This window comes from Passer domesticus, chromosome Z (genome assembly GCF_036417665.1).
Source record: "Passer domesticus isolate bPasDom1 chromosome Z, bPasDom1.hap1, whole genome shotgun sequence".
Classification (NCBI taxonomy): domain Eukaryota; kingdom Metazoa; phylum Chordata; class Aves; order Passeriformes; family Passeridae; genus Passer; species Passer domesticus.
This window is the reverse complement of record NC_087512.1, coordinates 26,802,922-26,820,143: the sequence shown is the minus strand read 5'-3', so window position 1 is coordinate 26,820,143 and position 17,222 is coordinate 26,802,922. Positions and strand designations below refer to the sequence as shown.

The 17,222-nt window shown below is 35.0% G+C and overlaps 1 protein-coding gene across 7 annotated transcripts in view; it reads left to right on the top strand.

Moving 5' to 3' along the window:
* The window catches only part of FCHO2 (FCH and mu domain containing endocytic adaptor 2), an 82,862-nt gene that overhangs the window by 16,267 nt on the left and 49,373 nt on the right, over positions 1-17,222 (top strand). For all 7 annotated transcript variants that reach the window (XM_064405191.1, XM_064405190.1, XM_064405189.1 and 4 more), the window contains 3 exons: positions 4,405-4,509; positions 6,462-6,560; positions 7,573-7,669. In XM_064405191.1, coding sequence (XP_064261261.1) covers positions 4,405-4,509; positions 6,462-6,560; positions 7,573-7,669 — 301 coding nt within the window. The remainder of the gene's footprint in view (positions 1-4,404; positions 4,510-6,461; positions 6,561-7,572; positions 7,670-17,222) is intronic.

The following is a 17,222-nucleotide window of genomic DNA, read 5'->3' as shown; positions in this document are numbered from 1 at the left end:
AATGTAGTCACAAGTTCTTTGTTACAAGACAATATATAACTTTCTAATCCACAGACAGTCTCCACAAGGTTTATTTTGTTTTTCTAACCTATCACCTTTACTTCTATTACACTGCGGATACTTTTACGCAGTGGGCTACTATCACACATATACACATATACTTCCATTATTACTCTTAAACTATTAACTTACTCTATGCAATTACATTACTGTCTTACAGACCCTTCACCATCTTACCCAATATAGTTTCTTACTTACTTAAGGTATATTCTTACTTACAACTATAGAGACACAAGTTTGATTTTTCTACTTAAGGTCTATGTATTTTATTTTTACATCAATCCAAGCTCTTTCCAAGGCTGCAGATCAAACCTCCGTGTATCTCTGGAGGTTTCTATCTTTCCATTTCCCACAGTGCTACTAGTCGTCTTACATGTTCACCTTGTATTAATAAGTGGAATACTCATAAAGGGTTAAACATAGTTGAAAGTTGTGAATATTTTGCAATATGCATGATATCGTGAATACCTAGATATGTTTTATATACACTTAGTTCCTTGTCTGTTCTTGTAGTTCTAATTCTTCACTTTGTAAATACCTGCATCAAATGATAGTTTTGTTTAGTGGCTTTAACAGAAATTGTGCCCAATTGTTTTAGCATCTCTTGCATTTTTGAATATATTTCCTTACGTGAATGCTCAATGAACTGAACTCAGGAGTAATTGTGTTATCCCTGCAAAGAGATAAAGTAGCTGAGTATTTGAAGTCTGTTCAATAAAGAAAATGTTATCAATACTTTCACTGCTGTTTTAAAAGGTTCCAATCTCATGGACCAGAGATTCAAGGCATCTTGACAATGAGTCAATACAATTAGTGTCTTGAGGTATTTAGTACTGTCCTTGGGTTGTGATGGGGAGGTTGATCCATTTACAGGATCACTTAATATCTAGGGTTAACAGGGACCTCAGGAAGTTATCCTCTCTTTTCCTCATGCTCAGTCAGGCAGGGCCATCTAATGCCAGTTACTCAAGACCTTGTCTAGACAGCTTTCTAGTATCTTCTGCTAGGCTAGCAGAAGGATGGAGATCCCATGCTCTCTCTGGGCAGCCTGTGCCAGGGCCTAATCACCTTTGCAGGAAAAAGGTGTTTCCTTCTGTTCAGAGGAAGGGAACCTTTTGTGTTTTCTGTTAGTGCCCATAGTCTCTGGTTCTATCACTGGGCACCACTGAAAAAAGCCTGATTTTGTCTTCTGTGTAGCCTCCCGTCAGGTATTTATATCTATTGGTAGGATTCTCCTTCAGGCTTCTCTGCCCCAGGCTGAACAGTTCCAGCAGTCTCAGGTTTTTCTTATGGGTGAGATGCTTCAGTCCCTTCATCATCTTCATGCCTCTTTACTGGACTCTCTCCAGTATGTCCATGTCTCACTTGCAATGAAAATTCCAGAACTAGACACTCTGCCAGATGGGGCCTCACCTTTGCTGAGTAGAGGGGAAAGGTCCCCTTCCTTGACCTGCTTGGAAAAAAGTCACTTTTTTCTTTTTTCAGGAATCTAACTACTGCAGGAAAGAAGTCACCTTTCCTTGTCTCTAGTTATAATTTCTCTTAGTAAATCATGATTCCGCTGGCTATTGCCATTCCAATTAACTGGTCTGTGTAGGACTTTGTTCTTGTTAGAATGATGTTTTTGCTTTTAGTCCTGCTATCTTGATGGATATGATAGCATTGGTTATTGTCTTTCTTTTCACTCATGATAAAAGTTATTTTGTTGACTATGTTTCAGTTGTTTTATCTTAGTATAAATCTAGCTTTTTTCCCCCAGCTTCTGTCTCAAATGAGAGTTCATGCTGGATTCTAGATGTGAATCAGATGTTTATTGGCAGATGTTTTCCTGACATTGTATTCGAAGTATAATTTTTTAAAATTCTTGTAGAGTTTCAGTAGGAAAGGTTGACTTGAGGGAAGGCTTTTTAAGAAGTCGCATTATCCTTCATTCGGAAACAAAAAAACCAGTTTGAGAGATATCTGCCTGAGAAAGGGGGAAAGAGGAAGCATTATAGGACGAGGGTAATTTTTTTACTGTTTTATACATCTTCCTTAGATAGAGTTATGTCATTGAATAGTACTTGAATGCAAGTACTCAAAATATGTTTCCAGTGGAAGTAAGTAACTGACACTGTCACATCTCTTCAGTCATGTCTCTGTTCAAATTTACACTTGCAATTTTGTAAACAGAGTGACCAAAAATGGTATTAATTTATTTTTTCCTTTGGTAGAAAATAGATGTATTACTTTCAGTGCAACATGAAAACTATTTGCTGGCAAAATTGCAGATTCACTGCTTTCTCAGAAAACAGGGGATCTGCACCAGTATACTAAGAGTTTATCACAAAGCAAAATGTTTGGTGAGATACTTTATTGAAGAATTTAAGGAGGTAGCTGAGACTATGCAAGTCTTGTTGCAGCTGGAAGGTAATACTAACTTGCATAATAATTTCCTGTTGTTCTCTGACATGTAAAGTTCTCTATTTATAGTGACTCAGCAAAAAATTAGTTGACTGATCCTTATTCTTTCACATACTGTAAATCTGGTCATATACTGTAAATACAGTTCTAGCAGTTGCTGTACCTGAGAGTAGTCACATCCTATTTTCAGAAAAGATTACTAGTTAATCATACAGTGTCCATGTGTTTTATCATTTTTTCTGTCCTGCTGAGTACTTCATTTTTTAATTGCTCTTCAACATGTAATACTGGCATTCTGCTCATCATTAAACATGACGGAAAATGGAGAGTGTTCTTCTTTTGTCAAACTCCCTTGCATAGAAGGTTCAATTAAAAATGCTTTACCAAAAAACCCCTATTTTTACATATTTTATCTTGACATTTCCTTCCTTTTTAGTGATTAAATTTAAAATCAACTTCCAAGCAGTCTTAAATTTAAAAGTAAGATTTCAGGGAGGATGTTGTATTTTCAGCATAGTAAATGGCAGTTGGGAAAAATGATAGCACTGTCTGCTTCTCAGTGATTCTCCTGTGTAGATGTGTATGAGTGAGGATCGTGATAATAAACTGATAGTTTTGATACAACTTTTCTGAATAATCCATATTTTTGTTACTTTAAGTATTTTCACATTCTATTATACTGAGTGTAGAAGACTTTGTGACTAAGATATGCTTAGGCTTTCTTTGTAGCTGGACGAACAACCAGTTTTGAATCGTATTCCATTGAAGTGCTAATGGTATACTATTACTCATGATTATCAGTTATTTTTCTCATGGAAATTGCAGAATCTCTCTCTTGCCAGAGGGCCTCTTTCTATTAACTCATTTGAAATTACAGATAGCAGTCAGCTTTACAAATAATTGTAAGTAAAAAATAGTTTCTGTTAGACAGATGAAATTGATTTGCAAATAAATTCAATTTCAAATTGAGGGGAGGAGGGCTACAACTAGAACAAATAGAAAATATACAATTCTCTTTACTGATCTCATTTATAATTCGGGAATACTTTTTTGTTACAAATTATGGGAAATTTCGGAGAGATAATAAGCATGTTGAATAAAGAAGCTAGGAAAGAAAATGGTGTTCAAGATGATTTTCATTGGCATTTAATTTGGAAATGGATTATCAATGTTTTGAAAGGCTTCATCTCATGCATCATGAGGTGAACTTTGAAAATAACTTTTTGTCTGCCACAATCAGTCACTTCATTTAGTTTTGTTCTCCATGTAATACTGAGAATTTCCTGTATTTTGTTTTATGTTCTACTGAAGTCCCAGAAAGAGTTTGGTTTATTAGCAACATGAAAAGTATAAAAATCCAAAGGAGTCTTAATAATAACACTGACTTGTCTAAATCTGACCTTCACTATATTCTGCACTAGCTTCACTTTCAAATATCTGTTAATCCATTGATGTAACATCCATACTTCTGAGTTTCTTTCTTCATTTCTAAGAGAACTTCAGCACATAGTTTTTTTTGCCATTGATTCTTTCAGACTTGCACTTATAACTGTTTACTCTGTATTCTAACCCTTCTTTTTTCCTATTTTGCTGTTGCAAATATAAATTTGTTGTTCCTGTTGACAAGAGCTAATGAGTTATGTTCAGCAATAAAAATTTTATTTTAAAAATAAGTTTTGTTGTAAATATTTTTATAAAATTTTCGTTGCTTATAAGGGGAAGGGATTTAATTGAGGTAATTTGTTACACTTGTATTTGATTTACCTATAGTAAAATCTCAATTTGCTCTTATCTGAGATATTTGGTGTTGAAACTTTGTTATGATGTTTCTCTGTTTTGGTATGCCCCTGATAATTTTTAGAGATCATCCTAGGCTTTCTTTAAATAGTAACTTTAAAAAACTGTACGTGACATTTGTCACATTTTTGTATTGATATATAGGCAGCAGTTAAATCTAAAAAAGCAACAGATACCTATAAACTCTATGTGGAGAAGTATGCTGCATTAAAATCTGATTTTGAACTGAAAATGACAGAAACAGCACAGGTAAGTGTTGCATTAAATTAGTTACTTTTGAAGTCAATTAATGTATTCTGTTTAATTTCTGGAGCCATCTGAAATTAAAGATTAAAAAAAAACTAGTCTCTTTAGAAATTGATTTGTTTGAAAGGCAGGCTCTGACTATGTATGTTGTGATAGCACTATCTTTCAATGACACAGTGGTGTGCTAGCATTCTAGAAGGTGTTTTGAGGAAATTTTTGGAAGAAAGCAAAATGAACTTCTGGAATTATTGTATAAGCATTGTGTTTATATGGAAAATCCTCTGAATTGCTAGGCACCCTTGACTCATTTACAGGAATTTTAATATTGGGATCCATTGTGGCTTTTCATTATTATTCCATTGAAATGCTAGTGTTACAGTTTGTTAAAATGCCTACCCAGGTTTTACCTGAGGTTATGAAAAGCCATTACAGCTGTTCAAGTTTCTGTGGTTTTTTAAAAGACTATATTCTGGAAGATTTTAGGTTCTCTGTATCAATGCATATGCCATTTCTTGCTACATTTTAAACCACATTTGGGCAAAATTTGTCCTTAGCTCCTTAACTGTATCCTTTTACTTAAAATTGAAATTTTCACTTAATGTTATTATGGACACTTATAAATTTTCCACATTTGTCCATATTGGAAATGAAATTTGTCATTCTGCCAATTAAAGATGTATGTGTGGAATTCATTTTAAGTATAATGGTGTAGCTGCATCCATACTTTGGTTGCACAATGGCTACTTTAAAGATGATGTGATAGGAAAAATGACATCCATGAATATATGGAAGCCCACTTCTATGTGAAGCATATCCTGTATTGTCTTAATTCAGCATACATTTCATTTGAAAATATGTTGATCAGTTCTGAAAATTAAACGGTAAGGAGTGTGAGTATTTTAAATTCTTTCAGTGCAAATTCAGTTGGTTTAGCTTAAATCTCTCTTACAATATCCAGTAAAAGAAGGAAAATCATAGGGTAGCCTACAGAGGATGGCGGTATCTTCTGTAATTAAGATGAAGGCTGCTGAAGAAAAAGAAAATCATATTAATCTCCCTGAGTGATGACTACAGAGGTACATAAGTATGGCAGAAGATTGAGGGTCTAAGAAGCTAGAGGTATATGTCTTTTATGCATGGAGTTGGGTTTGTGAATGAAAGTAGCAGGATGTTCAAGACTGGGATCTTCACAGAACCCTGTGCAAATTGGAGAGAGGATTAAGTGGTGCATCAAAGTTTGGACACACTTGAAAGGGTAGTTACAGAAATAGGCAGAGAACTAGGAAAGAGCAGAAGTAAACAAAGATTTCAAGACTGTTATGGTTGACTGTTGGGGAGGATGAGAACATTTTTAGTTCTGTTTTTTGGCAGGAAGGGGCCATTGAAAACTTTGGAAGTGATTTTAAAATGGCCATCAGCTGACAGCCTGGGTAAAAAGGAACAAACTGTAAAAAATGTGTATGATGAGTTTAAAGATCAAACAAATCATATTTAAAGAAGCAAAGAACATAGATTTAAGTAGAGAGAGAGTGTGTATGCTTAGGAGTGTTCTAAAAAGGAAGTGCAAAAGCAGTTCCAGACATAAGATTTCTTGGTTTAGATGAAAAAACAAACTTTTCAATTATGGAGAAAAGAGGAAACTTGAACACTTTCTAAATATATTTTGGTAGAAATAGATCAGATTTTTTTTGGAAAGATAAGGTGAGAGTTCAAAAAGTAAGTTTAAAAAGTTCAATAATGATTCTGAAATGATCGCTTGTTTTCTAAAGTTCATTATTTCATAACTCTAACAAATTCTGCACCTTTCTTAAATGTAATTAATATGTTTAAGATGTGGAGAAAAAAAGAGGCTTATTTGTTATTTTTTCATTTTATTGTATTTAATTATTGAAATTTAAGATTTAGTGTTTCAGGAAATATTTTCATTATGATTAATTTCTCATATTTGTTTGCAGAAATTTCAAGACATCGAAGAAATGCACCTTCTTCGAATGAAAGAGATTATACAGTCATTGTCAAATACCATAAAAGAAATTCATTTACAAATAGGAGAGGTATTTTTGACTATATTTGGATCATGCTTTATGTTTTTCCTTAACTATGAAATGGAGTATTTCTTATTTTGTGAAATTCAACATAAGGTCAAATTTCCATGGCTTCCTGTTGCAGTTTAAGTTCAGTGTCACAAAGTTGACAGAATAAAACTGGATACATTTTGTCATCAAGAAAAAAAAATTAGGACAATTTGAAAAATTCAGAAGTTGAAGAATTTTTAGTGTATTTTTAAATTCTGCTTCCTGGATATTAATTTAACACTCATTTCACACAGATTTAGGATACTGCTTTTTAATTAGAACTAGAAATTATATCACTCTGAGAAGTTTCCAAATATTTTATACTCTTGGATTTTATGAGCAAAAGATATTTAGTAACAGAAGTTTTTATAGTATCTTTTCTTTAGATAGAAGTTTATTTAATTAATAATCTTTATAAGCAGTCCTTTTTTTTTTATGAGTTGTCACTTTATTTGCTGACACTTTAGTATTGAGGTTTTCTGCTAATAAATGATCATCACAAGGGTGATGCTGTTTATTTCTAATGTATATACACATCCTGCCTTGTTGGAAAACCTATTAACAGCATGTTGTTGGACAAAAACAACATGTTGCTAGACCAAAACTATTACAACAGTAACGCTTATTACTCAAGCAGGTGGGAGTTGTGATAATACAGTAGTAACAGTTCACACCCTAAACTGGTGCTGGTTGAAAAAACTGCCTGTCTTCCTGACATTATAGTGGGATATGTTGCCAACAAATTAAAAAAGTATATATATACACAAGTTGTTTAATATGGAAGAAATAAAAGTAAAACCTAGATCTGTCATTTCATTTTTTGTCTGTAGTGTACCCACACTTGCTAATACTACAGAAAGGAGAAGGTTTTCCTAGGTAAAATATCTGTTGATTTCTCTTAAGTCCTGTATTTTATTTTAGAGTGAAGGTTTTTGAATTCTAACTGCACCAAAAGCTACTTCTTGAAGTTAATCACTTTTTTTTTTTGAAGGTGCATGAGGAGTTTATTAATAACATGACAAATACTACAGTTGAGAGTTTAATACAGAAATTTGCTGAGTCAAAAGGAACTGGCAAGGAAAGACCTGGTAAGAAATTAAAACCAACAGAATAGAAAATCTTAGCTTTAAAACTAGAAATTTCCATTCCTCATGAAATGTCAAACTCATATTTGTTGATGTGCTGTATTTTTAACATATGTTCAAATTCTTAGTATTCATTAACTTTGATATTATGGTTTGTAGAAATTGGTAAAGCAGAATTCATTATGTGCATGTAGTATTTGTGTTCATAATGCTTGGTAGTTTATTGGTCTGTACTACTAAACTATGCAGTTTCCTGGAACATCAGGGAAATTGGTCAAGAAGCTGTAGTTCTTTGTACAAATTGTGTATTGTCTGCTATGTGTTTCTTGTACAAACTGATTCTGCATAAATTGTACTTCAGAACTTCACTAAATATGAACATATTAAGAGCAGATGTCTATAAAGCTGCTTATTGAACTATTGGAACAGTTGCATCAGTTTGTTCAGCTTACCAAATTATCATTTTCATAGATACACAATATCTATTTTTTTATAAAATGTATTTTAATATGCAATAATGTGTATTGCTTCTGTAGTAAGAAGCAAATTGAATAGTACTTTCTGACTGTTGATTGGGTGAGGTAAGACTTTCCTGGACTGGCATAAAAAGGCGTTCTCAGAGTATTGCCTATATAGTGTCACTTTAATTTTGGCATGAATATACGGTCACTAGGTGTGTAAATACAGGAATTAGTAGTACTGTTTCCTTCAGTGCTAGGAGTCCTCACAAGCATCTCTGTTTTCTAGTAGAGGCACACAAAGATTTTTTTTTTTCCTAGAGCAAGAATGTACATACCAGAGTAGATAATGTAAATTATTAATGAATTGTTAAATATTATTAGGTATCCTGCAATGTGTGTGTGAGGTGTTTTTAACATAACATTGTTTCATATTCTTTCTGTGATCATGTAATGCTGATATCCAAGTGGGCTGAGGTAAGATTACATATGGAAAGTTTCCTATGTATTTATCAATTTCTCAGTAAAGGTCAAAAAAGGAAGTTGAGTTGATCTGAAACAGGACAGAGACATGTGACAATTTGGTGATCAGACCTTTTGAATTAGCTGTTGCCAAGATGTCATGGCGAGGGATCTCCATCTTGCATTTAAGGTTCTGACTGCCTGGGTTACAAAGACCCTTGCTAATTTGTCTTAGAGCATTGCACACTTCAAGTCATGCTATCTAGCATGGGTTTTGCCAGACAACATTGTATTTTTAGAGAAGTAATGCTTCAGTTTTTAATTTAATGGAGAAATTGCACACGTTTTATACTTACTTGCAGCTTTACAGTTCTTCAAATCCCATGTCTGCTCTCTTAGGACAAATAAAAACTCCAAATATATTCTAAGAAAGTTAAGCAAAGTATTTCAAAGAACAATAGCACATTTACTGTGTAAATGTATGCACCTTGAATTTTCTTTTACTGTATTAAATTATTTTATTGATATGAACTTTGTCAAGCAGTTGTGGTGCAGGGAGAAAGCATAGTCAAGTTCAGCAGCAAAAGAACATAAATTCACAAGAAGTTTTCAAGTGTTAAAGGCTAGCAACACAGGCTTCTAATGACATTAATTATGCTCACTGCTTCTAATACGTTTATTTTATTAACTTAGAATCATAAAACTTTGATAATTCAAAATGTTTGGAACACAAAGTGAGGTATCAGTCTTCTGAGAATGAAAAGGAAACAACCACTCTTAAGGACTGCTTTTTCATTATTAAACTCCCACTTTTTTGCATCTGAGAACTGTTCACAATGAAAAGATAATTCATGGAACAAATGTTGAATGTCTGTGGGATGTATTTATTAATTAGGTTGAAGAAGGAGATGGCTCCTCAGAAAAATCTAAATATTCAACATAAGAAATGGTACTGACTTGGCTTACAAAACAAATGCAGAAAAACTTTCTTCTGGATGTCACTGGTGGTTGTAAATTAAATCAGTTTAAAGGCAATATTTTAAAATTCCCCAGGACTGTGTAAGCCTTTTTAAATAATTTTCATATTATTTGTGAGATGGTGATCATCTCACTATAATATGTGAGATGGTGGGTACTTTCAGATAAAATAAAAAGGCAATGCAAAGCAAAGTATTTTAGTATATTTTACTATATTCTATCTATTTATAGTTATTGACAACAGAGTTCACTTGCTTTTATTTATATCTGAAAAATAAGAATGAATCTGAAATGAAGAACTGATGGGAACTACAAACCATTTGCAGTAAAGTTAATTGCATATCTGAAATGTGTCTGTACAGTGATGTCTGTTTTACCAGATCATATGGGCTCCCTCTGGTGGCTAATTTCTGTCACCAGGAGTCATAATGTACAGGGGTATCTAGAATTCTAGTCTTTCTTGTACAAGTAACAGGTTTTCTTTCAAGCAGTAAAGCTTTGTGAGAGTTTTTTAATTCACTCAGGAACTTCTTTACAATAGCTCTTTTTGCACTGCTACCTAAATAATTATCTAGTCAGCTTTTTAACCTGCTTCTCACTGCATTTGTTTTATTTTTTTATTTATTAAATCAGTTCAGAATTTAGAGTTTTTAATAACACAATATTTGGAGAAATAATAATTTTTGTTTTCTGACTTCCATTCAGCGGGGAAAAAAAAAAACAAAATGAAAGACCAAACCACTTACATCCACTTGAAAATCTTTAGTTTTAACTGAAAAGAAAGTTAGTGTAAAACACCAAAGAACAAAGCTGGCAGGACCAGTAGGCTTCAGATCACAATTTAATGTGTTCCCTGAACTGCCTCTAACACCCAGAGGAGCCAGGATGAGGTCAAGGAATGGGCCCATGTGATTCTCATGAGGTTCAGCAAGACCAAGTGCACTTTGTTCAGAGCAAGCCTGGCACCAGCACAGGCTGGGGATGGACAAATCACAGCAGCCCTGCCCAGAAGGACCTGGGGGTGCTGGTGGCTGAGAGGCTGGACATGAGCCAGCCATGGGCACTCCCAGCCCAGAGAGCCACACGTGTGCTGGGCTGCATCCAGAGCAGGGTGGGCAGCAGGGCCAGGGAGGGGATTCTGCCCCTCTGCTCTGCTCTGCTCTGCTGAGACCCCACCTGCAGGGCTGCAGCAGCTCTGGGGCCCAGCACAGGAAGGACATGGAATTGTTGGGGTGGTCCAGAAGAAAGACACCAAGTTTATTAAAACACCTCTCCCATGAGGACAGGTTCAGGGAGTTGAGGCTGTAGAGCCTGGAGAACAGTACGCTCCAGGAATAGCTGATTGTAGCCTTCCAGTACTTAAAATGGCCTTATAGGAAAGACGGGGACAAGAAATTAGAGCAGGCAGTGATATGGCAAGGAGTAATATTTTTAAACTAAAACAGAGCAAATTCAGACTAGATACAAGTAAAAAGTTTTTTGTGATGATGGTGGTGAAATGCTGGAACAGGTTGCTCAAAGTGGTAATTTTTCCATCCATGGAACCATTCATCATCGTGATTGACAGGACTCTGAGCAACCTGATGTTGTCAAAGATGTCTCTGCTTATTGCAGGGGGATTGGACTAGATGAGCTGTAAAGATCCTTTCCAACCCAAAACATTCTAGGATTCTGTGATATGCTCCCGGTGTCAGGATTAATAGCAGATTTGATACAATCAGTTAGAAGACGCTTTAGTCGCTCATATGGTCCTGCAATGTTCATCAAAACTTAACCACTTCTGATTGATTGGTTTCCTGTTTTTTGTAGACTGTTGCTTCATATTCCTTGGAAAATTAATTTATTGTATGGCAGAAAATATCTGCTTTTCTTCCAAAGTATATTTAAATCAATAATGGAAGTGATACCAGAGTAATCTTCTTCCAGATTAATGAGATATCAATGAGCTCTAGCTCTAGATACTTAATCTATTAATCTGTTAAAAATTTGGTTTGTTCTAGTGTGCAATGTTGGTGCACAAGACATAGAAGCTGCTAAGAAGTTTAAGCTTAAGCTCAAGTTCTTTTTAGATTTTATATCTGAAATTTTCAGAATAATGTCAAATGTCTTTTAAGAGGTTAGTGAATGCCTGAATATCTGTAGTTAATAATGAATAACTTTTCATTTTAGTTACTGAATTACCATGTCCACTTCTCGTATATGAGGAACTAAATGTGTTTATTTGTTCCTGCATTAGTTCTTGCCCACTACACAGTTCACTTCAAAGCCAGCCTTGAACACTTTCAGAGATAAGGCATCCACAGCCTCTCTGGGCAACCCATTCACAGTAAAGAATTTCAGTACCCTCACAGTAAATAATTTCATTCTAATATTTAATCCAGACCTGTCCTCTTGCATGTTAAGGTCATTCCCTCCTTCCTATCACTACATGCCCTTATGAAAAGGCCCTCTCCAACTTTTCGTGCAGGCCCACTGTAAGTACTGGAAGGTGCTCTAAGGATGCACTTGGCTTTCTGGGTTGTGAGTGCCCATGGCTGGTCACAGTAAGCTGCTTGTCCCTGAACACCACCACATCTTTCTTTCAGAAGGCTGCTCTCAACCCATTCTCTCTGCCCAGCCTGTATTGATGCTTGGGATTGCCCTGACCCAGAATCCTGCAGTTGGCCTTTTTGAATTTCCACAGTTTGCACAGGCCCATCTCTTGGGCCTGTTGTAGTTCCCTCTGGGTGGCATTCCAATGCCACACAGCTTGGTGTCATTGGCAGACTTGCTGCGGGTGCTCCCAGCTGTCCATATCACTGACAGAGATGCTAAACAGTACCAGTCCCAATACTCCCCCCTGGGGAACACCACTTGTCACTACTTTCCACTTGGACATGGAGTTTTTGATGGCAATGCTTAGCCAATTCCTTATCCACCACGTGGTCTGTCTGTCAGTTATGTGTCTCTCCAGTTTACAGACCAAGATATCATGCAAAACAGTGTCAAATGATTTGCAGAAATCACAGTAGATGATATCAGGTGCTCTTTGCTTATCCACCAGTGATGTAATTGCAGAAGGCCTTTGGCTTCATCAGTTTGTTGTGGTATCATTATTTAGTGGTTGTTGGTAGTTTTTTACTCTATTCAAAATATTGAAGATGAAATCAAGACTTTTACTGTAATGCAGATTGAAAAATGGAAAGCCATAATCTTGTTTGCTCCCTTGTTCTGCAATAAAACAATGATTTGCAGATGACAATTACTACATATGCTGTGGTGTTATTTAGTGTGAGTGAGAGAGGCATTGGGTCATTTTCAGCTATAGTAATTTTTTTTTTAAAGTATTGGTTTTGTGCTAGCTTAATCCATGTTTCACAATATGAGAGTCCGTAGAAATACTTCTTGGCTCTTTTCATTATCCATTCAATAAATTTGGACTTTTTGCAGGGCCTGAAAAAGATTTGCATTTTTTAAAATATTGAAAATTGGTGCCTGCAATTCATCTACTCTTTGGATTAAATGGTAACAGTAGTTTACAATGTATATTACCAACAGTTGTTGATGGTCAGTCATCACTGGCTCTTGCACATATAGTAAAGTATTTCACTTTTGTTTCTCTTGTTTTGTACCAGAAATATAGTATGAATATTTTTCATGAAATGGTAGTTCCACAAATAACAAGACTTAACAAGATTCAGATGTAATAACAGATAACAATAACAATATTACAGACGTAATATTCCCATTCTGTTTCTTCCCTCCAAATGCAAAAATTGACAATTTGGTCAGTAATCAGTAATGTTGATTTAAAAAAAAAAAAAATTTGGTCTGTTGATTTTTGGAGCTGTTGAAGGCCTGTTTCACTTTATTGCCCATGCAGAAGAAATAGTCTCAAGGCTCCTAGTAATTCCAGTCATGGAACAGAGCAAGGTCATGCATGTCAAGTGGAGACATCATTTCAAAATGACAAAAAAATTCCTGAATTACTGTCTGGAAATGGTATAAAGTAGACTAAGTTGATACATTTCTCAATGAGTTAGGACTGCTGTAATGTCAGGATCACTATTTTTTCACGTGTGGCATATACTAGAAAAAATATCTTGGCATCTTTCTTAGTGTGCTGGTGATCCTTTTCTCTTCTGAGAGAACACACTTGGGAACTCTGCCTGTTAGCAGAGATCATGAAGCATTAAAGCTTCAAGTTTAATAAACATCTAACCCCCAAATTTTACCTAGCCTTTAATTCAACTGATTTCTGATTCAGTGAACTCAAGTGAATTATTGATTATTTGATTAGAATAACATTTCATGTGGCTGTCTGTTGGTGGTGGCATTAGTGCAGAGTTTGGTGTGAGTTTATCACATGCTTTTAGGCCTTTTGTAGTTGCCTGTTTGTGAGTGCTTTAGTCCTTAATGTCCATGAAAAGTACTGCTTATGCTTTTTTTGCAAAAGAAATACAAGAGTGTCGGAGTAAGCTGCATCACAGCTGAAAGGCAGTGCTAGTAGTGTTCACATTGTGCTCACTCCATGGTGATACTTCCATTAAGTTAGTGTGTTGTCTTAAATGGCTTGTTTTGTATCTAATGAAGAAATGTACCAAATGAACAAGATTAAGCAGTGGGGGGGGGGGGGGAAATAGGCTTAAGAATAAATGCATTACTCCTAAAAAAATTTTAGAAACAAGTTAATCTTTTCCCAGACTTTAAGAGACAAAACAAGGGCCACTGAATATTGAAATTTGCTTTGATTAGAGCTTACTAGCCTTTTATGTGGTTAAATAATGAACTCTGTTTTGAAAGAAAGACTTTAAACAGCGCTGGGTGTGGCATTCATTTTTTTCCGTGGGTTTGTTTGATAACGTAGTTTACAGCACATGTAAAAATACTGTTCTAGGACACTAAAAAAGTTACAAAGTATATGTAAATAAACACTGAAAATGGTTAATACTGACTTTTGAACAGCTCTGCAGGACATCTTTGAGCTTCTTTTCCACAGGGAAGGGTAACAAAGCAAGTATTTCTTTTATGTTCTTATAAATTATGTTCTTATAAATTATTTTCTTTGTATTTTCTTTGAATACTGTGAATACTTTAGTGCTGCTGACCCTTGTGGTTAAATGCACAAATAGCTTGGAATGTCACAATTTCTAAAAGACTGTGCCCACATACAGTTCTACACAGAAGACTGACTGAGGAATGAGCTTAGTTTATCAACACTGACAGTGTCCAAGGGATTCAGCAAAGTAGTCCTCGTAAAGGAGGCAGACTACTGCTGTATTTCAGGAGTGAATTAAAGAAATTAAATATGAATATTTTTGAGGATTTTTAAGAGAAACTGGGCTTGAGGCAGATAGAAAAGTCTTTAAGGGTCTTATGCTGTCGAACTGTTTTTAAGGAGGAGATACAAGCTGAAAAGCTGTACCAACAAATGTATCTCAATTGCTGTCCTATATGTCTGTTTTATTTTGCCTGCAAAAATTCGGTCCTTTGAACAAACTGCCAAAGGTTCTGTGGTCTTCTAGTCTGAAGCCAGCATAGATTTTTAATAATTACATATATCTATGCTGTAAACTTGTTTTAGAATGCAGTTTATTGATTTTTAATGGTCTGGAGAGTCATAAAGGAGCAAGTTTTATTGAAAAAATATTTGAATGCAAGTGGAAGAATCATAGCATTAATAAAAACATCTTGGACAACATCAGTAGATACAACAGGGCGAGAGCTAGATTGTGAATATTCTAGAACACTCTAGATAGTGTACTGTTGGGAGCACTCTAGATAAAGTACTGTTGGGAGCACTCAAATTTTTTTCCTACAGGCAAACAATTCAGTTGCAGCCTGACATTTTAGAGAGTCTTTGGGGATTGCAAAGGAACAAAGCAATGTCCATTTCAGTAACTTAAATAGGAGGAATATATTAAGTAGGTGATAGTCATCACAAAATGAAGTAGGATGTGTGATGGATTCTACTATGACCAGAAAAATTGAATAGCTTTAAAACAACTGAAAACAGAAAAACATACTGAGATGTGTTTTATGTTAATAAAGTAAATAAGACCTGTACTTATATAAAAACATCACTTTATATGTAATTAATATTTAGGAAAGGTTTGATATTTTGAACTTATTTATTTGGGGTATATTTTTCTTTTAAGGTAGGAAATTTTCTTTGTTTTCTAATGGAAAAAAGATCTTTTTGTCTAAAAGTTCTGAGTGCTATAAAATGTATTACCCTATTTTTGCTCCATAGGGTCACAATAACCTTCTTAACTTTTGGTGATTTCATGGGCTTAAGTTCAGAACTTCAGTAAGGAACTAAACCTCTCTTCATTTACAGGGAGAGTACGTGACTTCTAAAAAAGATGTGATTCTTTGAAACTGTCTTTGAATATGTGGGCTATAACTTGACATATTTACAATGTCTAGTGTTCCAGAATCTTAGCTGAATCTTCTTAAAAGTGTCTGTGCATTTCTTTCATAATTGCATACTTGCATGGTCTGTCTTCAGCAGGTGCATCATTCACCATGTAGACAGGCAGAGCCTTTTTGTTACAGAGACTTCTAGAGTTATGCTGTTGTTTAGTACTTTTTCTACACTTCTCCATTTTTCACAAGACTGCTACTTTCTGCGCAATTTGATGGAAAAGGAGAGTGTAGAAATGAGGAGGTTGCTAGAGAAAGAAGAAGCTTCCAAACTACTATTCATTTAGAGAGTCAACAGACAGCTATGTATTTGTACATATTGTGTATGTTGGCCTGCCACTTAGCTTATGAATACTTAACACCAGCCATATTTCACATCATGTTGTTTATGCAGTCAGAGAGAAAACACGGAGTGAAGCTGAAGCAAAAGCAGGAGTAGAAAAGGATGAGAAAAGGGGTCGTAATGCTCTGCAGATTAGTGTATTAGCTGATATTATTTTGCTGCTCACAGACCTCACACTTTCATAGATCATAGCAGTGTTTGTTGTCATACTCAGGTGTTGCTGCCTAGACAGATCTCTACCTTGAATCATTGCCTTTGGTACATGTTTCCTGTCTCTTTTGAAAACTCTTGGTGTTATAAGAGCAATGAAAAATACTTTTTACCTGATGTTTGCCACCTTTTTATTTTAGAGGAAAAAAATCTGGTCTTTCCTTCTGATGATAAACATCTTAATTGATAATAATTATTTTAAGGCTACTCAGATTATGATCCTTTTCTGCTTTGTTTTTGGTCTGTAAGCCACATAGAAATAGTGTCCGTTGAGTATAAGGTACTTGCTGTATTCACATACTTTGTAGCCTGAGGACCAGAAAAACCTGAGATGGATAATGTTGCCTTTGAAATGGTGAACTGAGTGCAGGGCTAGAAGTCTAATAACAGAATCGGGGTTAAAATTCTTCATCTGAAAAAATTCTTTCCAAGGAAGTGCTACATGTTGCTACTGATAATTGTCATTATTTCTGTGCCACCTCTACCTTTTCCTTTTTTTTTCCTTAATTGGCTACTATTACTGTGCTATAGTTTTCTCTTTTTTTCTTTTTTCTTTCTTTTTTAAGAAAGATTTGGTGAGGCATGCAACATCAGCTAGACTGATACATCATTCTGAGGATATAACAACGAATAGTCAGAAATTCAGTGATTGGTGTGGTGGAACTGTATGTATCAAATTAGATTAAAGGATAGTGTTTTG